Below are 25,007 nucleotides of genomic sequence, written 5' to 3'. Positions count from 1 at the left end.
AATTAAATATGGAGATTCCAAGGACTATTTTTTTCCATCTAAAAGCAACCTTTTAAACTTCTGTTGGCCTGGGTTAGATTTCAGTTGTTAAAGCATTGTGTTTATGAATGATACAGCGGGGGGGGGGCGGGGGGGCGGGTAGGGGGGTGGTGGCGGGTTCTTTGGCAGAAAAGGGATTTCTTTGGACACCTTCTTTGAATATTTGGTTTAGATGAACTCCTTGTTAACCCAGTACTTGTTTTTATTTTTTTTCCATTCCCCCCACCAGTTTTATTGAGATATAATTGACATATAACATTATATTATTTTTAGGTGTACAGCGTAATGATTTAATGTATGTATATATTGTGAAATGATTATCAAAATACATTCAGTTAACATGCATCACCTCACATGATGACATTTTTTTTAAACCTTGTATTGAGAACTCTGTACTTGTTTTTTTAAACCAACCATCAGGAATATGGAGAAGTGTAAGGCAAGATACTAGGAGCTAGCACATATTTTTGAAAAACATTGGGTCTGGCCCTTTAGGCTTTGGCTATATATGGAAGCAAATTTTTGTGGTCAGCAATAAGATAGGGATGGGGGCTGTTTACTTGAAGTGGAATGGTCTCCAGGAAGAGAGGCATTTTTACGCATTTAGCTTGCCCTAAGTTATACTTCACCAGTGTGCCACATGTTTGTAAGATACGGGGTGGTTCAAGGGCTCTGAATATGTTTACACATATTCTCGCAGCCCAAAGGCTGACCCCATGTCTAATTTCAGGGTTACTCTACTCATGAACCATGTATGGAAAGGGGGAAACGAATCACGTACCCTTTCACTTTGGGGTTCTCAACTAGCTGAGAAATACACACAGGATTTAGATTGGGGTAAACAAATGGACTGTCTCTGCCAGAAGCGGTCCTGGAGAGTTCACTGCAAGGAGGGGAAGAGACCGTGTGAACCCTGCAGGCAGGAAGGGGAGCCCTGGAGGGCCAGGCTGTTCACTCAGAACCTTTTCCTCCCCTCAGACAGGGCACACCTCATGGCGAGCATACAGGGGGAAGGGTGGGCCCTTGCAAAAATTCCTGTTTTATGGACCAGGACGAATGCAGGGAAAGAATGCTGCCCAATGACTGTGTTAGCCAGTGTTTCAATGAGATGTTATCTTTTCTCCATTGAGTAAGAGGTACACAGGAGATAAAATATGGGTGTACCCCACATGAGGAGCCCTGCAGAGTATATGAAAAACTTAAAAAAACAGGTGAAATTGGAGATTCAGTTTAATATATATTAAGCACTTGCTGTGTACCAGTCATTGTGCTGGATGATGGTTTGTAAAGATGAATAATATAAACATTATTCCATTCATGGGGGACTCTTGCTTACCTCCCTGGTATGTTTGGGTGTTTGCTTCCAGATAATTTATTGCTTGGGGGATTTTAGCAGCGGGGTGTAGATCAGAGAAATGCCAGATTGGCATGCAAGGAGTCACTGCCAATTGAAAATGTACTCAAGCAAAAGTTAAAGCTGTTCTAAACCTATGATGTTAACAGGCAAGGAATGGTTTTAAAAATCAGAACATAGCTAACTGTATAAAATCAAGGCTCCCGCTACACTCAGGACACTGAGAAGCAAGGCAAATGTCATCTTGTTTTTCGTTCTTGAGAACTGTCCCAGTGTCACTTGCCATCATCCCGAGCCCATGTGGGAAGAGCAGAGGCCTGGGGGTTTGTTTATACAGACTAGTGCTTGAGCCTTCCCCTCCTCTCATAACAGCAGGATGAGCCACTCCACCTTTCTTTTTTTTTTTAATTTGTTTATTTTATGTATTTACTTTTGACTGCGTTGGGTCTTGATTGCTGCTCGAGGGCTTTCTCTAGTTGCGGCTAGCGGGGGCTACTCTTCGTTGCAGTGCATGGGCTTCTCATTGCAGTGGCTTCTCTTGTTGCGGAGCATGGGCTCTAGGCACGTGGGCTTCAGTAGTTGCGGCGTGTGGGCTCAGTTAGTTGTGGCTCTCGGACTCTAGAGCACAGGCTTAGTAGTTGTGGCACACGGGTTTAGTTGCTCTGCGGCATGTGGGATCTTCCTGGACCAGGGCTCGAACCTGTGTCCCCTGCATTGGCAGGCGGATTCTTAACCACTGCGCCACCAGGGAAGTCCCCACTCCACCTTTCTGATCCCCAGTCTTGTTGGTGTGGATCTGGGATCTGTGCCCCTGGACCATGCGGGAGGATTGAATGAGGAGGCGGGCAAGACTGCAGCAGCCGCCCTGCTTGCTTATCATGCAACTGGCGCTCAGAACACCTATTGAATCTTGACTGGTGAACAAGTTGTTATAGGCTGGGCTATGCTGTGGGTGTTAGGGGAGGCTGAGGAGGACCTGGGAAAGGAGTAAGTGTGGGACATTGGCCTCAGAAGGCTTGAGAATCTCTTGTTGATTAGGGTGTGACTAAGTCGGTTTCTGTGGAAAAGCAACACAGTATCAGCGAAGTCAGGAGGAAGCAGCCCCAGGCCCTGAGCATTTGCATACCAGGACTCTCTCCAGATGCCTTCCCTGTGCCATGACGGTCAATGGCAAACGGATTCGGAACTGGTGCTGGGGCTCCCGGAACCAGGCTTGTGGTGAGAATCCCAGTCCCTTGCCTCCCGTGGGGCCTTGCAGGCCACATTAAACCACGTGGAGGCTTTGTCCTGTGGGCAGAGGGAGCTGTTGTGGGTTCTTAAGCAAAGGAATGGCATGGTTGAATATGTACTCCCTCTTCTGTGATCCCACAGTTCCCTGGACGCTCCCTGCTGCACTGGATGGTGCCTCCAGGGCAGGGTCCTGTCTTTTTCATTCATTGGGAGGCATAACAGTTAGCATGGCAGCCCATGGACTTTGGAGTTCCATACCTGGCTTAATGCTGCCTACCACCTGGTAACCTGAGTTACAGAACCTCTCTGAACCTGTTTCCTCATCTGCTAAGAAGGGTGGTCATTTCTACCTTAAAGGGTCGCTGTTGTGAGGTACTTACCTGGCAGGCATGGCTTAATACTAGCAGAAGGTGAAGATGTTCAGTAAAGGGTCTTGGGGACCCCTGGGTGTGTCTGCAGGTTGGATTTTTTGGAGTCATAGGCCATCTGGCCATTCATACCAGAATGAGGGAGATAGCAGGTTGAATGGTTTTTCAGCTTTTAATGAGGCACATTTCATTGTTCTTCAGATTTTTAGCAGTGTTTCTTTAGCCTGCTTTATCCTTTGGCTGGAGGAATTTTCCTGGTGGTTTTTGTCTGCTGCTTTTATTTTTTAATTAATTAATTTATTTATTTCTGCATCAGGTCTGCATTGCTGCGCGCGAGCTTTCTCTAGTTATGGTGAGCAGGGGCTACTCTTCATTGTGGTGCACGGGCTTCATGGGCTTCTCATTGCGGTGGCTTCACTTGTTGTGGGGCACGGGCTCTAGGCGCACGGGCTTCAGTAGTTGTGGCTCGTGGGCTCTAGAGTGCAGGCTCAGTAGTTGTGGCACACAGGCTTCGTTGCTCCGTGGCATGTGGGATCTTCCCAGCCCAGGGCTCGAACCCGTGTCCCCTGCATTCAGGGCAGGTGGATTCTTAACCACTGCACCACCAGGGAAGCCCTTGTCTGCTGCTTTTAAAGGAACTATGGACTGCTTACATGCAAGCCAAGGCCCTATTCCCTTGACAAATGATTCTCAGGGTGCTATCCTAGGCTAACAGGGAGTTTTAGTGGAAGGAGTACGTGACCTGTTCAGGTGACATATGGAGAAACCACAGCCCTGTTGGGGAGGTGATTGACTGTTGCCTACAGCCTGCAGGAGGTGGCTTTGATAGTATGGAGCTGGGGGGCACGAGTGCATGGGTGCATATGTGTCTACATATGTATGTGAGGCTAGTGCTGTTCAGGCCAAGGCAGGTGCCGGCAGCCCATTCCTTCTGCTTGATTCTGTGCAGAGCCTCCTTCCTGGCTTTGATGCCCAGCTAAGGTGTGTGCTAAAGATGCTTTTCAGTGTAAAGAGGGGAACTAAAATAGTAAGGGGAGGGAAGCCTGGGTTTTGACTCAGGAGATGTGGTTTGGCCCTTGCTCTGCTACCAACTCATCTTGATCAAATTGCTTGCCCTGACTGAACCTTAAAACAAGATTATCTCCTATAGCCTTAACACACCAGGAGGCTGAGAGTGATGATGGCATTGATTTGACCAAATGGTCAGACTCTAGATTAGTCCCTGACAGGGAGTTCTGTCTTTATTTCACTTGTGCTGTGCTTTCTATGATAGGGAATGCTATAGTTATCATCTTCAGGCATGGGGCTTTTTGCTTTTGTTGAATACATTTCCAGAAGGAAATTACTGGGTCAGAGGGCAGGAACAATATTATGGCTGTTGCTGTGTGTTGCCATGTTACTTTTCAGAAACATTATAACAATTTACAGTTGTCGGCTGTGTGTGAGATAGCATTTTAACCCCCAATGATCCAGTATTTGCTATAGTCGTTATTTATTATTTTGTAATTTAGTTGACATAAAATGATACTTCAAAGCTGCTTTATAATAATTAGAGCTGCTGGTTTTTTGGGTGTGCACTGTGTTTAATGTTGTGCTAAGTGTTTCTGTTATGTTATCTCATTCACAGTGAACCTATCAGGGAGGCTAAGTAGCTCACCAAGTCTGAGAGCTGGGGTTTGAACCTAAGGCAGTTTGACTTCCAAGCACATTCTTTTTCGGGGTGCCCGCCATGCTTTGATTTGTGTGTGTGCGGTTACCAAAGAGTGTGAACTTTTGCTTATGTGCCTGGCTGCATTTTGAAGTCTGTGAATTTTGTATAATTTTCTTTTTTTTACAATTTATTTTTCGCTGCGTTGGGTCTTTGTTGCTGCGCACGGGCTTTTTTCAGTTGTGGCGAGAAGGGGCTACTCTTCGTTGCGGTGCACGGGCTTCTCATTGCGGTGGCTTCTCTTGTTGCAGAGCACGGGCTCTAGGCACACAGGCTTCAGTAGTTACAGCATGCGGGCTCAGTAGTTGTGGCACGTGGGCCCTAGAGTACACGGGCTTCAGTAGTTGTGGTGAGTGGGCTTAGTTGCTCTGTGGCATATGGGATCTTCCTGGACCAGGGATTGAACCCGTGTCCCCTGCATTGGCAGGTGGATTCTTAACCACTGTGCCACCAGGGAAGTCCCTTGTATAGTTTCCTTAGAAAACTGAATGTGCTTTTTGTGTAGGAGAGATTATTAGCCCTCTGTTATAGTGGAAGCAGAAACTGAAGTGCATCCATCACAGTTAGGGAGAAGACTCAGTGAACTCTAGGACATTGCCCTGTGTCTGGGCTCTCTGAAACCCTGTTTTCTTCCCCCTGTGCAGCTGCCCTCCAGGCACTGAAGCGCAAGAAGAGGTATGAAAAGCAGCTGGCACAGATCGATGGCACACTGTCAACCATCGAGTTCCAGCGAGAGGCCCTGGAGAATGCTAACACCAACACCGAGGTGCTCAAGAACATGGGCTATGCCGCCAAAGCCATGAAGGCTGCCCACGACAACATGTACGTGGCCACCCACTGGTGGAGGGGGGCACCCATGTGGAAGGGCAGTGCTGGCCCTGGAGTGCCTCAGTCCCGGGCCATGGCCTTGGGCAGACCCCTTGACTTATCCATTCAAGCACCTGAGTTTGTTTTAATTTGCATTCTTTTTTGGAACTCCTTCTAAAATGGATTATGTGCCCTGCTGCCCTCGGAAGCAGATCTCATGGAATGAAACAGTGTTTTCTGAGTAATTCAGGGTTATTGGGATGAATATAGAGTTTCAAGCTGGAAAGGTCCTTAGAAGGTTCTCTCACCCAAGCCTCTGATCATCAAGGTGGGGAAGTTTGTCCCAGGGAGGGGAGGTGACTTGCCCTGGGTTTGTGTAAACTTGGATAGAACTGGGATTAGAATCAATGCCCGTGACTTTCGCCTCATGCTGTCAGGGGTCCTGAAAAATGTGGTACATTTGAGGGCTTTAACTCCCTCTCTTCTTAGGTCTGTTTTTGATGGAATTTTCTGCCTCCCCCCTTGCTCTTGGGCTTTGGCTATCATGTTGACAGTGTTCTTGACCTCAGCATTCCTTCCTTTATGTGGCTACTTCTCATATACAGTGGCCTAAGAAACTAGATAACCGAGCTTGTTATATTTGTAATTAAAGGCCAGGGTAACACTAGGCTCCAAATGAAGACCTCTCCCAAACAGAACAAAATTCTGCATTTGTTTTAGTGCTTGAACTTGGCATCGTATACTTGGGGGTGCTTGGAGCACTTTTTTGCTTCCTTTGGGTACTCAGCCGCGCTGTAGAACAGGGACTGGCCAAATGCAGCCTGTGGGCCTGCTGCCAATTTTTGTAAATAAAATTTTATTGAAACACAGTTGTGTCCATTAATACATATTGTCTATGGCTGCTTTTGTGGCACATGGCAGGGTTGAATTTTTGTGACAGAGATCGTATGGCCCACAAATTCTAAAATATTTACTGTTTGGCCCTTTACAGAAAAAGTTTGCTGATCCCTGTTCTAGAAGTGTGGGATTGCAGGAAAAGTAGCCTTCAAATAACTGAGCTATCGTCTGAGGGGATGTTCACTGGACTGAGCTTCCTGAGTGAGGCCCATGTCTGCTTCATGTCCATGTTCTCCAAGATGCCTGGCGCACAGCACGTCTCAGTGAATACTGTGCATGCCTTGAAGTATACATGTGTATATTACATTGATTAATTGTAAGTTTATATGATTGACAGTGTATAGAAAATAATTCTGCATTGTTTGCTTTTCCTTTGGGGCCTAGTAGAGGAGCCATAAGTGGATCTGTGTAGATGGGAAGGGCCTGTCAAATGGTGTGGCTCTGTTTTATGATTTGTGATTTTACCTCCCCTGGTGCAGAGTTGCCCTTGGGCTTGAAGAGCTACTGGCCCAGGAGTTCAAGTCCCAGGGTCTCATCTAATGTGTTTACCAGCTTGCATGAGAGACCCTGACAATGGCACCTGACTCCGCCAAGCCTTATTTCCTTAGGGTGTTGGACTAGGCGATGTCTAAGGATGCTTCCATCTTCTTGATTCTGTGATCCTCTATTTTAAAGAGGAGGAGGAAGACAAAGTAAAGACAAAAAAGGAATTCCTCAGAGGGAGTAATTGTGGGGCTGGGGCTGGGCAGCAGATTGCGGGGAGCGGGGCTTCTGCTTCTGCCTCCCAGGCCCTCTTTACACAGACTGTCTGACATGACATCTGTCTGTTTCATTTAAAGGGACATCGATAAAGTTGATGAGTTAATGCAGGACATTGCTGACCAGCAGGAACTTGCAGAAGAGATTTCAACAGCTATTTCAAAACCTGTAGGGTTTGGAGAAGAGTTTGACGAGGTGAGTGGTTTCATGCAGATCACACAGGCTTCACAGATGATTTCTGGGCTGCCTCTGATGTGCTCTTGAAGCCTCTCTGGCAAGGAATATGTGGTTTGGAAATCACCAGTTCTCGTCCCTCCAGAGACTTGAACATAGACATGGTATTAACCCTCCCTAATTCTGGGTTTTGAGGGCTGCTTTCACTGTTTGGGAAGCTTAGGTGGAGTAAAGGAACCTTTGTTGGGACCCCTCAGCAGACTTCAGGTCAGTATTGTTTTCAACAAGTAGTTACCTGCACTTTTCCGTGGTGAGTCCTGGGCTCAGAGCTGGGGCAGCTGAGGTCACCATACCCTGGAGAAGTTTACAGGATTTGCCCTCAGACCACTCTGATGTGAGATAAAGGTGAAGCCAAAGAAGGAACATTTATACCTGATCCCCCCGAAGGATCCATCTGGAACTTGGCCACCTACCAATTTCTGCTGTGGCAATTAGAACGTTGGGTCTGTTAGGTTTTCAAAATACCGTTACAGGCCCTGTACCTCATTCTGCCTTAGACTTGAGTCCACTGAAGGTCAGGCTCTCTTCATCAAACCTAATTCTTTGTGCTGATTCCCACTGTATAGCTGAGGAAACAGCCTGTGGCTCTTACCCTTGGCTCCCAGCACCAGGGTTTTCATGTTTTCAGACTGGAGTTTGAGGGACTAGTCAAGTTTATTTCAATTCAGCAGACATTCCTGAACATTCACTCAGTGCGCCCAGTTCTGAGATAAAGAAATGGGAATGGTAAAATACAATCCCTTTTCTCAGGATGCTCACCGCCTGGTGCAGGGACCCCAGATGTAGACAGCAATAATAGCTCGTAGTGTGTTACGTTCACCGGTAGAAGTATGTTTAGGATGTTTGAGTCACAGAATGTGGACCTGGAGTTCATCTCCCCTCTGACCTTCTCAGAGGGGCTGTGGGGCTTTTAAAAAATGAGCCATCCCCTGAGCCATCAGCTAAGAGGTACCCCTGGAGGGGCTGGGATTCCCAGGTTGTCTCTCATTTTTGTGTTTGCTTTTACCAGGATGAGCTCATGGCAGAATTAGAAGAACTAGAACAGGAGGAACTAGACAAGAATTTGCTGGAAATCAGTGGACCGGAAACAGTCCCTCTACCAAATGTTCCCTCTATATCCCTACCATCAAAACCCAGTGAGTACTTCTTAGCCACAATCATGACATACCCATGACCCACGTGGTGGGTAATCTTGTGGTTGGTTGGCTTCAGTTTGGGTCCCGAGTTGCCCAGAGTTGAGAACCAGATAGGATCTGTTGTGACAGCTCTAAAGACAGTGTCACCTGCTCTTTCCTAGTTTCTCTGTAGAGCAGGGTTTCTTAACCTTGGCACTGTTGACATAGCCAGACCGTTCTTTGGGTGGGGACTGGGAGGGGGCCCTGTCCCGTGCTCTGTGGATGTCTAGCAGCACCCATGGCCTCTACCCACTAGATGCCAGTAGCATCCCCCTCCCCAAGTTTTGACAACCAAAAATGTCACCAGCTTTTGCCAGATGTTGGGGGGTGGGGCGGGTCACAGCCAGTTGAGAACCATTATTGTAGAATGACTTTCCCTGTGTCACCAAACAAGGGGAGAGTTTGACAGCTCTTGCTCCCCATCTAGTACCCTGTGCTGTGCACACCTGTAAAAGCCGGGGCCTCAGAGGTTGCCACGGTAGGAAGGAAACAGCTTTGGCTTTTTTAGAAACCTGGTTCTATAAAACCTTCACTTCCTTCTTCCTTGCCCACACCCCCCGCCGCCCCGCACTGTTTCACCCTTGGGTAGAAGTATTCCACACAGAGCTTCTAGAAAAGGTGAAGCTGCTTGATTTGGCATGGAGGGAGAGGCCAGGGAGCGGGGTGTGACCAGGTGTGTCACCTCACTCTTCCACAGATCAAGGGGAAGTGGCCCCTCTAGTCGAGTCCGCTGCCCGGGATGGGGTGTGGGCAGAGGGGGTCCGGAGGCTGTCCAGCAAGCTGCCGGCAGTGTATAGAGGTGGCTCAAGCCCTTGAGGTGGAAGGGGGTGGCGGGCGGGGATTAGAGCTCTTCCGGGGTCCTTCCCGCTCTCCCCCACCTTGCATGCTCTGGGACTGAGGCCACGCATGGAGCCTGATGGACTCTCAGTGTAGAGTTCTCCCCGCTTTGTCTGGCTCCGGTGTGGGGGGAGGGGAGGTGCTGGGGAAGGTGTGCCTGGTTATCTGGAGTTGCATGTTGCAGCTTTTAGGCGCAGAGAAGCAGTCTGCTGATAGCCTGGAGGTGAGGCTGGCTGCAGGGGCGGGGCTGTTCTGTAGACGCAGTGTAGCGCAGCCCTGGCATCCAGCCAGAGTGTGTGGCGAACACTGCAGCCAGCCTTCCTAAACTAAACAGCTTTTCCTCTCTTCACACAGCCAAGAAGAAGGAAGAGGAAGACGAAGACATGAAGGAATTGGAGAGCTGGGCTGGATCCATTTAACTGGTCCAGCGCGGGCTGGGCCCAGACAGACTCTGGTGGCCTGCGAGGCGGGCAGGCACGTGCGTGTGTGGGGCAGGCAGGCCGTGGTGCAGGCAGGTTCCATCGCTCTCGAATCTCCCTGCAAAGCAGTAGGGCTGCATCACTGCTCACTCTGCATAGCATGGTCTGCACCCAGCGGTACGGGTTGGGGGGAGGGGGGTGGGGGGCTGGGAGGTGCCTGCTGTTTATAATGTTGAATTTCTGTAAAATAAACTGTATTTGCAAATCCAACATTGAGCTTCTGGACTACGCTAACTCCACTGCTGAGCCTCAATGGAAAGGGTCGACCGTTTGCAGTTGAAATGATCTGAAAATGCAGCCTCTGTCCTTTTATGTCAGCTGACTTGTCGCACATCTCTTTGTAAAACTTGTATGGTACTGACAGAAGAGTCATTTTTTTAAAGCCATAGGCTTTTCCTTGTCCTTGGTTGTAATAATGCATCTGATTTTGGTTTCCTCAAGAGCTGTATTTCTGTCCATCACGTGTGTACGGGCCCCTGTGTTTCCCACTCTGTCCCACTCCTCTCTCCCACTCGCCTGGTCTTTTTGGAGTTTGTGACACTGATTTGAAATGGCTGGTGTTCTTTTGAGAGTGTGTGAGGTTGTTAGAGTTAAATTCCAGTGATACATTTTTCTAACATAGCTCTAAGGTCCTTGTTGCTGTTTGTGATAACTGAGAGATAACTCATTGGAAACATGTGCATACATTTATATTCAGATGAAATTATGGTTTGCACCGTCTATTAAATATCTTGATTAATTTTCATACTTTGCCATTGTGTTTAATCAGTCTGTCGTTTGCTTTGGGGGTTGGCCCTTTCCAGGCCAGCGTGGTATCCAGTGGAGTCTGTAGAAACATGGAAGACTTGAGCATGATGTGTATCAACAATTTGAACCAAGAGCAGAGTGTGTCTTACTAGAAATGTGTTTAGGTTCCAGAAGCCATGGATCTGTGACCTTCACCTTGCTTGGGGACCCTCTGGGCATAGTTCAGGAGTGAGTTGGTTCTTGTGTGGCTCCAGGGTCTTCCCTAGTTCTCCGTCAGCATCCATGGGCAATGCCAGCAGGACAACAGACCCTCCACCTGTTGGAAACATTGGTGTGCCCACTGACTAGGCCCATCTAGTGCCTTTCCTGTGGGGTGGAAGCGTAGGGCAGTGACTGAGAATCTAGCTCACAAGTCCTAGTCTCAGGTCTGCTGTGACTTTGACCCGGCCTCTTCCACTGTCTCTAGTTTTCTTTAGTCTTATACTACCTTAAGAATCTGATGAACACTGTGGACCCTCTCCTTCAGAAAAGTGGATCTATGCCTATTCATCCCTAATTCTGCATGCAAATTGGCAGAATTGAGAGGATTGCCCTCCAGTACCCATCCCCAAACCTCTTGAGATTAAAACCAACCTGATAAACAAGGTCCTACTGTATAGCACAGGGAATTATATTCAATATCCTGGGATAAACCATAATGGAAAAGAATATAAAAAAGAATGTATATACGTGTATAACTGAGTCACTTTGCTGTACAGCAGAAATTAACACAACACTGTAAATCAACTATACTTCAATAAAAAAATAAATAAAGAGAAGTCAAAAAAAAAAAAAAAAAAAAAAGAGGCAACCTGAGTTCACAGTTAAACACGCCATCGCTCACTGGGTTCCAAGCTGTCCACCTGCCCTGGATCACATTTTCCCATGTGTGAAACAGCAGGGCGGGACCAGATCATTTCAGATGTCCTGTCTGAGAAGCTGCTACTGCCCTGCCCCTCACCCCTCACTGGTCCTCCTCCCAGGGCTGCCACACTTAGAATCAGGACTTGACCACAGTAGCTTGAAAATTCATGACTTGTCTGGGTGTTGGGTCTGGACGTTCTCAGAAGTTCTTTCCACCTCAACAAGAATCTAGTGGCAACGTTTGCTGCCAGATTCCATCTTCTCAGCCTGCAGTTGGTGGTCCGAAGGCATCATTTGGTGTGGGAAATGTAGAGTGGACATTACGCTCTTCTTGTCAACTGCCTCAGGGGCTTCTCACCCCAGGAATAGGTGAGGGGAGCTGGCACATCCAAGCATCCAGCTCTGGCAGGCCTGAAGCTAATTCTTGGGCAGTGTCTGGGGCTCCTCTGAGAAGTAGCTGCTTAATCCTACTAGATGTGGGCTTCGTGCCGGGCCTGTGGGATGCACTGTTCAGTAATGCCCAGTCCCTTTCCTGCTCTCTGGAGGTTCTCAGGCTGGAGAGAGAAGCGACCGTATCAGGATTCCTTTGCTACAAGCTACAGAAGATTCAACTGATATAAGCAGTAAAGACATTTACTTATCCATTCAAAACTTATTTATTGAGCACCTCCTGTTGCCAGGCACTGTTCAAGGCACTGGGAGTATATGCAGCAGACCAAGGCCCTGCCCTCAAGATGTTTATATTCTAATAATCTCAGGACAAGACGTCTTAGGTTTGGGACTTCCCTGGAGGTCCAGTGGTTGACTCTGTGCTTCCACTGCAGGGGGCATGGGTTCGATCCCTGGTTGGGGAACCAACATCCCACGTGGCATGCAGTGTGGCCACACACACACACAAAGTCTTATGTTGGCCGGGGGTTTGGATGGGGGCGGTGGGGGCATGGGGGGAGTCTGGATTTGTAGCAGTGGCTCAACCGTGTCCTCAAGGACCAGGTTCTTTGTATCCTTCTGCTCTGCTCCCCATGAACATTAGCTTTTCCTTATCTGGCTTGCTGCCTCTTGGTCATGAGATGGTCCTTTATCACACACCCGGGGTCTAGAAGCAGGAGGGTCAGCACTAGCCAGATTTTCTTTCACCTCTGCCCAGGTTAGCAGGAGGCAAACCTTTCCCAGAAGACTCTACACAAACTACCCCTGTGTCTCATGGGCCATAACTGTCACATGGCCACTTCTTGCTGCAAAGGTATCTGGGAAAGTGGGGACCAGACAAAGGGGTCCAATCAGGATCCTCCACTTGGGGTGGGGTTGGGGGCCTCCCTTCTCGGAGCCCATTACTGCCCACTTGATATCTGGACTAAACTGGGTTTCTCCAGAAACCCAGGAAGGAAGAAGAGGGGATGGTTGCTGAGTAGGTGGCATCAAGTATCTGCCTTGGAGGCAGATACCAAAAACCAGACAGATGGGAGATTACGTGCTTCAGTTTCTTCTAAAAAGCAGATTGGATCCTGACGTGTTCCTTTCAAACCCCTCAATCTGCCTCCACCCTCTCCTCTTCTGTGGTTGGAAAACTAAAGGTATATTGGAATTACCCAGGGAACTTGTTAAAAATTCAGTCTCCTGGGCCCCATCCCCAGAGGTGGGCGGGGACCCCTTGGGTGATTCTGATGTAAGTGGGCTGGGGCTACACTTTGGAGCCCTCAAGTGGACGGGATAAGGCAGAACGGCTTACACGGCCCCTCCAGTGACCTGCCCCTGTTTCACCTCCCCCCGTGTCTCCCCTTCATGCAGGCTCCAGCCCCCGGGCCTTCCTCTGCACACATCCCGCCTTGTCCTGTGCGGGCTTGCTGCTTCCTCTGCTCCCACCTCCCCCCTGGCTCTTGTGATTCCCCACTCACTCCCCAGACAGTGAGGTCACTTCACTTCCTGCCTCCTGGATCTCCTTGGCACAGGTCAGGTACTCAAGGGCGTTTGTGTGAATGATGTGTGCGGTCAGAGAGGACTGCCTAGCCAGGACGGGGTGGAATTTGCACTTGGGCTTGTGTGCCTGTGAGGGATGGGGAGTTCTAGACCCAGGGGAGCTTGTGAAGGGAGACGAGGGGGCAGGGAGCTGAGGGGCTGCCTCAGGAGGATTTGACTCCGGGAAGGGCTTGCTTGGGAAGAGGTGGGAGGTAGAAGTGGAGAGGTTGGGGCTGGACAGGGATCTGGAGTGTCTGAGAGTACGGAGTCTACGCAGTCCTTAAGAATCAGGCAGGGAAGGGAGAAAGGAAGGCGGGGCGGGAGGGCAGGGGGAAAGGAGGAAAGAAAATCAGTTGCTCAGGCAATGATTTGGGGGCCAGAGGAGGGGTAGAGAAGAAGCTTTCTAGGCTGCCTCCCATTTCCCTTAGTGAAGTGAGTGTAGCATTTTTAGAAGCAGCGGTACCGTGGAGTAAAATTCTGGACACTGGGTGGGTGTGTGGACAGACCACCGCAGCAGCAGGCCAAGGTATACAGACGCCAAGAGCACAGGGCTCTGGAGTCCGGCGCACAAGCTTCAGATCCTGCCCCTTGCAGTGCCCAGGGACTGTGTGAGCCTGGGGAGGTGACCTCATGCCTCAACCTCAGTTTTTCTCATCTGTAAAATGCAGGTCATAACACACCTGCCTGTATTAGTTTCCTAGGGCTGGTGTAACAAATGACCACAAGCTAGGTGCTTAAAACAATAGAAATTTATTCTCTTACAGTTCAAGAGGTCAGAAGTACAAAATCGAGGTATCAGCAGGGCCACGCTTCCTCCAGAGGCCTAGGGAGGATCCTTCCTCATCTCTTCAATCTTCAGGTAGCTCCTAGCATTCCTTGGCTTATAGCTGCATCACTCTAATCTCTGCCTCCATCTTCACATGGCCTTCTTCCCTGTCTCTGTGTGTCCTTTTCTGTCACTCACAAGGACACTTGTCATCACGTTAGGGTCCACCCTAATTCAATGTGATCTCATCTTGACCCTTAACTACATCTGCAAAGACCCTATTTCCAAATGAAGTCACATTGTGACGTTCCATGTGGACATTAATTTAGGGAACACTATTCACCCACTGTGCTGCCTCATACAGCTGTGAGATCATGGCCTGTAAAGCACCCAGCAGGGTTTTGGAAGCTCTGTGAGGTATTACAAGCCCCATTTGCTAGATGTGAATACCAAGGCTTAGAGAAGCTTTGGGTTTCACCGCTAATAAGTGACAGAGAGAAGAAGCTAATGAATTTCTTGTGCTATGAAGGCCATTCATTCAACAACTGTACTTTGGGCACCTTTGTGCCAGCAAACACAAAGCTCTTGGTGGGAAAATTAGGCCATCGCCATCCTCCTCTTCATCACCATTGCCAGCACAGGCTGGATAATCAATGCAGTGAAACCAGTTGAGAAGGGGGCACCTGACCCAGGAGGGCTTGTGGGAGGAAGCACTCTCTCAGCCAAGAATGAGGGGTGCTAAGGACTCAGCAAAGGAAAAGATGTGAAAGACAGGGAGCCAAGAGGATAGTTTTCAAGAGCATGTGCAAAGGCCCGGAGGCCACCTTGGGCTTGCTCGTGGGTCTGAGCAGGACAATGACACAGAATCAATAGACCTTTGGTAAGTATTTATGAAATGAATTACAGATGAGGAAACTGAGGTGCCAAGGCATTTCAAGTCCTATAGCAAGTACAGGCAGAGCTAAAAGACATGAACTTGACTTGAGTCCCCGTCTCCCCATCCAGGTCTCTTCCTGTCTGCCCTGGGTACCCACCTTGCAGAAACAGCTTCCTTCCTTCCTGCTAAGCTGCATCCTGGCCTTATCCAATAAACAGAGGATGCAGGTGGAGCTGGGATAGAAGCATAAATCTTTGGGTCCCGCAGCCCAGACTCTGCACTCATCCCAGGCTAGATTTCCGTGAGGCTCAGGCTAAACTGGACCCAAATTCCCACCGGGCAACTTGGGCCGCAGTAGGGGAAAGCAGACGTGTGTTCTCCTGCTCACAGTGATGTTACTTGATGTTACTTGCCTGGACTTTTTGGTTTTCAACAAGAAAAACAGTCTCGAAAGAATGGCAAACATTAAGGGAGCATTTACTAAGACCTGGTGCTTAATCTGCTTCATCTCATTTAATCCACACAAGAACTGTTTCAGGGCTGGACCACTCATTGTCCTATTTTACAGCTGAGAAAATAGGCTCAGAGGGATAAAGTGACTGGCCCAACGTCACAAAGCTGGCGAGCTGCGGAGCCACAAGAGTCCAGACCCCAAGCCCTTCCCTGCCATGTTGGTGGGAGAGGGGTAGGTTCGCAGGGACTCCCCTGTCTCCTTTAGAAGATGCCACTCTGAATGTGACCAAGTGCTGAGGTCCAAAGAGGAGGCCAACTCTCTCGGAAATCTTCCTACTGAGAGTAGAAAGGCCATAGGCAACAGGATCTAGAATCATCCAGGTGACCTGGAATGGAGCTGTGGGGTCAGAATCATACAAGTGGAATTGGGCTCCTAGCTCCTTCCACAAGGGGCTTTGAGGATGGGACTCCTTTGGGGCTGGTTTGCCCTTCCCACACCGAGGCCCCACCTCTTTTCCCCCAAACCATCTCACCAGTACTACCTCTGTTTCCTTCTCTTCCTCCTCCACTTGGGCAGCTATGGGGGGGACACTTGGTTCCCTTGCAGAAAGTGTGGACAGGGATCCCATGGTATATTCGATGGCACTTCCGCTTATCTATTGCTTCACAATAAACCACCCTGAAACTTAGTTGTGAAAAGCAACTGTTTCATTATGTTCACGGATTCTGTGGTCAGAAATTCAGAAAGGGCCCAATGGGGATGACTTGTCTCTGTTCCATGGTAACTGGGGCTTCACCTGCAAAGCCCCGGAGGCTGGTGACGTCAACAGCTGGACCGCCTGGAGGCCTCTTCAGTGGCATGGTATGTGTGGCTTCTCCATGTGGCTGGAGGCTCCTCACAGTATGCAGGCCTCAATGTAGTCCGAGCTCAGGGCTCTAAGTGTAGTTGTCCTGTGGAGGTGCCTCACCTTTATGACCTAGTCTTGGAAATCATGCGGAGTCACATCACCGTGTTTTACTGGTTACAAATGAATTGCAGACCCACCCAGGTTCAAGGGGAGGGGAACTCCACCACCCAATGAGGGCAGGCTTAGTTGTAAAAGAGCACGAGGGAGGGAGGGATAAATTGGGAGCTTGGGATTGACATATACACACTATGATATATGAAATAGATAACTAATAAGGACCTACTGTATAGCACAGGGAACTCTACTCAATACTCTGTTATGGCCTATATGGGAAAAGAACCTAAAAAAGAGCGGATATTGTATATGGATAACTGATTCACTTTGCTGTACACCTAAAACTAACACAACATTGTAAATAAACTATACTCCAATAAAAATTTTAAAAAAAGAAAAAGAAAAAAAAGATCATGGGGGACAGGAGATATCATTTGGGCCCTCTTTGGGAGGCACAATCTGCCATGAGAGCTAACACAGAGTGCTTAGTATGTGCCAGGTATTGAATTAACTCATCCGGTCTCTGAATTCCCATCCAGAGAAATTTTTTTTGAGTACATGCCATATCTATATTTATATATCTATATCTATCTATATCTGTATCATCTATAACTATATATACACATGCACACACTGAGTGGTATATTGTGTATATAATATATTGTGTGCATAATAAACACACACCCCTTGAGGTTTTATTTATTGATTTATTATTTATTTGGCTGTGTCCCGTCTTAGCTGCCGCACGCAGGATCTTCGTTGCGGCGCGCCCGCCCTCTAGTTGTGGTGCACCAGCTTAGTTGCTCCCGCAGCACGTGGGATCTTAGTTCCCTGACCAGGGATTGAACCCGCGTCCCCTGCATCAGAAGATAGATTCTTTACCACTGGACCAAAAGGGAAGTACACCCCCTTGAGGTTTTAAAACGCTGGGATAAGAAGTAAACAATCAGCACTTCCAATGTATTCTTCCTGTGTTCCAAAGTAGTCAAAAGATTTACCTCTGAAATCTGTCCCCTTTCTTCCCCTCCATTTGATCCAGGACACCACTGAATCTCATCTGGGCAACTTTAACAGTTAGCTCTCTGATGTCTCTGCACCCACCTTGCCCGACCCCCACTAATCCTTTCTTTATAGTAGCCAGAACCAATGTGATCTTTCTGAAAAGCCGTCACTCCTGTGGCTTCCACTGCCCTCTGGACAGAGTCACAGTCTGCATGTTCGAGGAATGCTCTGGCAGGCCCCTGCCTGCTTTTCCAGCTTCCTTGAGGCTCACTCTTTTGGCAGCGTTTCTCACGCTGGCGTTGGCAGAACATCTCATCAGAGATTCATCAGAATCTCCCTGGACCGATTCCATATGCCGGCTCCTGCGTGGATCAGAATGTCTTGGGGAGTGGGGCTCTGGAAATTGCATTTTAAACATGCTTCCAAGTGATTATCTTTTTCATTAAAGTCTGAGAATCCCACTTAGCCTGTGAGATAATCTCTTCTAATGTAACACCCTCACTCCCATTCTGCAGATGAGGAAACTGAGAATGACTGCTGATACCTCGATTTTGACTAGAAAGAATGACTTTCCCATGGCCTCAGCGTTCATGTTAGGGAACTGAAGGGTTAACTCGTCAGCCTTCAGGGCGAATTGCACGGAGAATCTCCAGGGGGCGTTTTCCAAACTTCTCGATCAGGGTGTAGTTTCCACCGAACACTTTTTGGGAAACGCTGCTACCACTCCATCCAGTAGGCGGTGTGATGCTGTGGTGCAGTGCACGAGCCCCGGCCCCCAAAGAGAGTGGGGTCCTTCCCGCCCCCTTCTCCCCGGTTTGAGGGACCGACGCTGCCGCGCGCCCGGGTGCCTGCAGGTGGCGCCATCTCCCAGGAAGTGAAGCACCGAGCTCCTCTGGAACCTCTGGGAGGGGAATGGGCTCTTCCCGGGTGGTCTGCGCCCTTGGAGGGAAGGGCGAGAGGAGGTGGGGTGGGGGAGGTGGGATGGGCATGGGCTTAGAATCCCCCCCACCCCAGCCATCCCCACCTGCCTGCTTTCTGGGGTCTGATGAGAGAGACGGACGCGGGGATACTGGGGTTGGTGGGTGGGTGGGGGCATTATAACCACAACAATCGTAATAATAATAATTATCTACTGAGCCCCAGGGACCGGGCGGGCAAGGAGGTGCGGCAGGTGTGCGCTGCTCCCTTGTCCTCTAGGAGCTCGCTCTGTAGGTCCCTGCCCTCGCCCAGGAGTCCTGTAAAGGAGGTCAGCCCTGTGAGTGACACCTCCTCCTTGGGCTTGGCCTCCACGTGGGAAGGCGGGTATGGGTCCCAGGCCCGGGACTTCAGTTCTTGACCTGAAGCTGGACCCGCACACTCCCACCTCAGGCGAATTAACTTTTTCAACCCCACAAACCCGGTTTCCTCTGCCCCTCCCTCCTGTGAAGCTTGTCGACCCTCTGTGGAGGGCCCCAGCCTTCCTGCCCTGGCCCTCTAGCTTCAGGAGACTCTGGAATAAGGGGTGCCCAGAAACTATATTTTTAGCACACTGACAAAGTGGGCCTTGGACACACTCTGGGAAATGCTGATGAAGAAATGTCTTCAAAAAAATAAGACTCTTGACTTGTAATGTTTGCTGATTTCCATGGTGTAAATACTCCCACCAAGGCCAATTTCAAGCTACCAACAAGACAACAATATTCCTCAAAATTGAAAAATTGGCTCTCTGAGATGGTACAAGCCCGCTCCAGCACACCAGTGCAAAAATGTTTATGACTCTGTTTAAGAAAGATTCTTTCTCTGCTTTGGTCAGGACCCTCTATGTAATTTGCCGGGGCCATGCAACATGAAAATATGGGGCCCCTTGTTCAAAAATTATTAACAATTTCAAGACAGTGACAGCAGAGTATTAAACCAAGTGTGGGGCCCTTCTGGGTGAGGGCCCTGTGCGGTTGCACAGGTTGCACACCGACGAAGATGCCCTGGCTCTGGTCCAGGCCACCAGCATCGCGTGCTTCTCGCTGCCTCCTCACTGGCTTCCCTGTCTCCCTGATCCCCTACGAACCATTCTCCACTTAGCTGCCAGGGGTACCTCTTAATATCTATGCCAGGTGTTGTAGCTTCCCTGCCTGCCTCTTATCCTTAAGAGTGGAGAGGCCCTTCTGCCTGGCCTGCTTCTCCCACCCCTGGCTCCCCAGCTCCATATTCTCATAACTCCACACAAGTCCCGCCTCACTCTTATCACCTTAGAGGCATTACATTTACTTGTCTGATGTCTGTCTCTCCCTCCATACCCTAAGTTCCATGAGGGCAGAGGCCACTGTATTCTTGTGCTCAGCACCACTGTATGCCTGCACTTAGTAGGTCTCCATACTTGCTAGCTGAATAAATGAATTAATTGATGAAAAGGATAATTGGACCAGGACAGGGGTTTTCCAATTTTTTTGGTAACAGAATCGTTTAGTCCAATGAGGGTAGCCCATTATATGATAAAAGTGTAGCTGGCTGCTTTGCCTGCTGTGGGGCAGTGGGTGGGACCAGAGCCCTGACCTTGGGTCCCACAAGGTCATGTCTCTGCAGAACAATGAGAGCTCAATGGATCTGGTTTGGTGACAATATTGCCACTTTCCTTTTCTTCCTACATTTAACCTTAGCCAACCCCTAGTGGTTAATGTTAAGATCTGTTCATAACAGCCAGACTCTGAACTCTTAGCTGTCACATTGGTTATAAATCCGGGTGATGTTCCCATGAAGAGGGGAGAGGAAGTCACCGAGGCTGCCTCTTCTGAGCACCTACTGGACCGCCAGGAAAGGTGGGCTGGGTGTCAGTGGGCGGAGCCTGCCTTCTCCCTGTCCCAGGCCATGCAGATCCCTCTTGGCCACCTCTCAGCTCTCAGCACAGCGGCTGGGGTGTCACGAGCAGAGGATTGGGTGTCCTCTGGGGAGGATGCTCATGGTGAGCACAGGGGCAGGGCCACAGCCCCATCTGTCAGGGGACCAGCCTGCCTCGGCCCACTCTGCTGTCATCCTGGCCTCATGTTGGTCATAAAGTGACCTTCCATGGCCAGAGGCTATGTGCTCCCTCTCACTGGTCCCTAAGCTCAATTTAACACCAGGCAGCATTTATTAAGCACTTACTGGGTGCTCAGTGTGCTGCTAAGGGCCTTGTGCATTTTATTGCCATCAGTCCTCACAGTAACCCTAGGAGTGGCTGTTATTATGTCCCCCATTTTACAGATGAGAAAATGGAGGCTCAGAGAGGGGGATTGACGTGGCCAAGATCACACAGTGGGCGAGTCAAACTGTCTACCCACTCTGACCCGGGCCACTGAGCCACAGACTGGCCCTTTATCTCCTTCCCCTCTGTATGTGTCTTCTCCTGTCTCTTATGAGACACTTGTCATTGGATTTAGGGCCCACTTGGGTAATCAAAGGGGGATATCATCTTAAGATCCTTCACTTAATTACAACTGCAAAGACCCTTTTCCCAAAGAGGGTCACATTCATAGGTTCTGGGGGTTTGGATGTGGACATATCTTTTGGGGAACCACCCTTCACCCTACTATGGGGTGTGGTCACAGTCCTTTCACTTTCACAGATGCCCTGCCAGAGACAAGAAAGTGGGAAGCAGAGAATTCCTCTAAGGACAGTGCCGTGTGCAGTAAGCTCAATAAATGTGAACCCAGGGAATTCCCTGGGGGTCTGGTGGTTAGGACTCCATACTTTCACTGCCGAGGGCTTGGGTTCGATCCCTGGTTGGGGAACTAAGATCTCACGTTGGGGAACCAAGATCCCACAAGTGCGGCGTGGCCCCCCCCCCAAAAAATGTGAACCCAACAAAAGAACTCGAGCACAGGGAGGAAAAAGCCACTGGGAGAGCCTGCCCCTTTGGGCCTTATCTCGGAGAGGGTCAAGCTGGCCCTCTGCGGGCCGGGGCAGAGGTGCACCCTCAGCTCCAAGGCCTGTCTCCGGGCCGAGCCCTGGGCAGGTGGGCATCTCTGCAACCCGTTCTGGCAGAGCACTACCCAGAAACATATTTTACCCATAAATGGGCCAATTAAGAAGGCAAATGTTTTCAAACAGGAGGATTTATTGGCATAGAATGTGCCATCTCTCCGAGTGGGAGGAGTGGGTGTGTGTGAGGAGCCATCTGGAGGGGAGTTATTTATCATATTTATTTAGTTACGAGTTGCTGGTTTGGAACTGGCAGGGCTTCATTAGGTGTGAGCGTGGATCCCTGGGAGCGTGCACAGATTCGGGAGGCTCTGGGAACACACGTGGGTCTGTGTCTGTGCAGACACATATGTCTTTGTGCCTGAGCGCATGTGTCCACGTGCCTGCATGTGTGTGTTCTCATGCACGCTCATGTGTGCACACCCCTTGATCACATTCTTCTTTATCTCTGCACACACATGTCTCTGGGTGTGCAGAGGCAGGTACACCATGAGTGTAAATGGCCTGCGTGCATGCTCTGGTGTACATGTGTGCATGAATGTGCCTGTGTGCTCGTGGGCGTGTGCACTCTTCTTTGAACGTGGATGTGTGTGTGGCCTTGTGTACACAAACCCTTGTCACAGACCTGTCATGCCTGTCTAACTCAACTTCTGTCACCATTAGACGTTGCTGATCACGCTCTCCTTAAAAGTCTCTTCTCTGGCAACGCCCCCTGTCGCTCTCCCTGTCTGATCACTCTCTCCCTGTGTCCCTCTTCTCCTCTCCCTCTAGGCCAGGGATTGCCAGCAGGTCCTGTGAATGAGAGAAGAGGGTCTGGCCTGGGTTAGGCTTTTGACGTAGACTCATTCTGCATACTAAAGGCAAAGGAATTGTCTTGGCGTCTGCAAAGATATATGCTCTCCTCTTTTACTTGAAACACTGAAATCTGACTCTCTGAGACTACCCTTTATGATAAAGGTGTGGGGTGTAGAAATCATTGCAAGTGCAATGATAACTGACAACAGAACTACTTAGCCTCAGATTCTATGAGACGATAGGGAAGGGTGGGGTCTGTGGTGAATTCTTAGCTACTTAACTTCTTAGCTACTTCTCAGCAATGGTTGCTCTTAGGGAGTTCTAGCCCACGTTGCCAGATCTTCTGATTTTCCAAGAGAAGAAAAAGATTTGTATTTTTAACTGAGCAGGGCTTGCTTTTTAAACATTGGCTCAAAGATATTTTAAACACTGTGCAGGTCAAACTGAACTTGTGTGTGGGATGGATGAAGCCCACGCCGCTCATTTGTAGCCTCTCACCCACACTCTCCTAGGTGAGCCCTGCTGCCCTGTGGCTTTAGGGATCATTGCCAAGCTGACAACCAACAGCTGTGCCTCTAAGTTGGGCCCAGACCCACACCTAGGCCAGACCCTCTCCTCCCGGGCTCTGGTCTTGTGAGTGCCAAGAGCCCAGCATGTCCACAGTGCAATGCAGCATCGTCCCCCTGGCCCGTGTCTCCCTTGGGACAGCCCCACCATCAGCCCTGCACACTGGAATCTGGACATCATCCTTGGGTCCTCTCCTCCCCTCAGCCTCCTTGGGCATCCAATCCAATCAGTCGCCCAGTCCTGCTGACTGTGCCTTCATGACAGTCTCTCCAGCTCCATCATCTCTCGCCCTGATGACTGTGACAGCCACTCAGGCATCTCCCGGCTTCTGGCTCCTGCCTCCCAGTCCCTTCCCCACCCAGCAAGGTCCGTGAAACTCTGTGTCATCTGATCCCTGCCCATAACTCTAGCCTTGTCCTTTTCCTCTCACTGTTGGCACTTTAAGCTGCAGCAAACTGCTTTTATTTTATTGATTGCCTCTTGCCTTTGTACATACTGTTTTCTCTTTGTGTAATTCCTTCCCAGGGCCCTCCTCTTCCCCTAGCTAACTCCTCTTCATCCTTTGAGACCCCACAGGAGGTGCCCTTTGCAAAAGTGTGATAATAAATCTCACCTCACGGAACTGTTCTCAGGATTCCATGAAATAGTGCCTAGCACAAAACCTGGCACACAGGCGGTGCCTAGTTGATGTGAGTGCCTCCACAGGCTGCTGCTTACTGTGGGAGGGGACAGTTTGGCCCCTGGACAGGTGCGCTCCCAGTCTTTTCCAGGCTTGGACCCTATATAACATCAGTCACAGAACTTCACCAGCACGTGGATTTTTCCAATCAGCCTTCTCCCATTAAATGGGCATTTTAATATTTTCATTGGACATACATTAGTCCCAGAGAATTCTGATTTTTACCACCCGTGTCTTAAAGTGTGGCGTTCTGGGCTGTAAAGATATAATCAGCTCTCATAAGAGACGGTTTCTTGAGTCCAAAGGGGGGGCCAGCATGGCAGCGGCGTGATTGGAACTCTAAGTGTCTCAAGTGACTGTCTCAAGTTCCCAGAGCCACAGTTCAATCAACTGCTGCAAACGGGAATTCAACAACGAGGATTAAAAAGATGGGAGATGATGAAAATGAGAAAAGGGAAACATTCAAGAGGGAATGGAATTTTGAAGTCATTTGATGGAAGTTTTTAAAATGAACAATATCAGCTCCCAAAGTACGTCTTTCCCACCCAGCTGAAGGGGAGAAGGGTTTCCTTTCTGGGATCCTGAAAAACCCTTTCAAGGCTTCTTCTTTTTTTCCCCTTACTCCCTCCTTCCCTTCCTCCTTTTTCTCCTTCCTTCTTTTCACAAATGTTTCCTGAGCACCTACTACATGCCAGGCACCACATTATGCACTGAGGGAATAACAACAGATCGGGCAGATGTTGTCCCTGCTCTTGTGGTATTTACAACCCTCCCCTACTGTTAGGCACTGGGGTTGTTTCCAGTTTTTTATAATTGCAGATAACAGCGCAGTGAATAATTTTGCACACGTACCAGTGTGAGGCGTGGAACAGAGTTTCCTTCCTGTTGCCCCAACAATGGTGGCTGAGACCAAAGCTATAGGCAAAGGTATCAAGTATCTCACATTCTAAAGAGTGCAGTTAAAATTGAGACCAGACATACCCTTCAGGGCTTATGAAAGTCCAGCAAGTTCTGTTATCTCAACTGCCCCGCCCACCCCACCAGCCCCTAACCCCTTGTCCTGTCTCTATAAGCAGAAAATCAGTGAGAGACAGAGAGAAGAGAATTATTGGATTGTAAGTTGTCGGCCCTGGGGGTGGGATGGGGGGTTAGCGGCTTCTCTCGGTGGAGGGGTGAGGGGATCTCCAAAGGGAGCCCTTGCAGAGATGGAGCCCATCAGAAGGGCAAACAGGCATCTCGTGCCACGTTGAGGTGTATGGGGGGTTTCTGCTTAGACGGTCACCTGGCTTCTCTGCCCTGGGCAAGATATAGGCAGCTAGGGAAGGGCTGCACAGAGGAGGCTGTGGTCGGGTTGTGGACCCCGAGGGGGTGGCTGGAGCTGTGCGCTGGGACAAGGACTCAGGGGCAGCGGCAGGTCTGGGATGGGCTGCCAGGGGTGGGAGCTGAGGGGTGGAAGGGCCAGAGCCACGTCCCACATCAG

The 25,007-nt window shown here is 49.5% G+C and overlaps 1 protein-coding gene and 1 long non-coding RNA gene across 3 annotated transcripts in view; both read left to right on the top strand.

Moving 5' to 3' along the window:
- CHMP4B (charged multivesicular body protein 4B) overlaps positions 1-11,446 on the top strand; it is a 47,820-nt gene extending 36,374 nt beyond the window's left edge. The window contains exons 2-5 of one of the 2 annotated variants that reach the window (XM_082432253.1): positions 5,344-5,521; positions 7,243-7,357; positions 8,406-8,532; positions 9,763-11,446. In XM_082432253.1, the coding sequence (XP_082288379.1) occupies positions 5,344-5,521; positions 7,243-7,357; positions 8,406-8,532; positions 9,763-9,827 (485 nt within the window). In that variant the 3' untranslated portion in view covers positions 9,828-11,446. Of the gene's footprint in view, positions 1-5,343; positions 5,522-6,497; positions 6,720-7,242; positions 7,358-8,405; positions 8,533-9,762 lie in introns of those variants that run through there. The other variant, XM_082432254.1, reaches the window with a different exon arrangement.
- LOC309646203 overlaps positions 1-25,007 on the top strand; it is a 441,930-nt gene that overhangs the window by 108,626 nt on the left and 308,297 nt on the right. The window lies entirely within an intron of this gene.

This window comes from Balaenoptera physalus (genome assembly GCF_965194825.1).
Source record: "Balaenoptera physalus genome assembly, chromosome: 16".
In the NCBI taxonomy this organism is placed as follows: domain Eukaryota; kingdom Metazoa; phylum Chordata; class Mammalia; order Artiodactyla; family Balaenopteridae; genus Balaenoptera; species Balaenoptera physalus.
The sequence above is the reverse complement of the archived record's forward strand: the minus strand, read 5'-3'. Positions and strand labels throughout refer to the sequence as shown.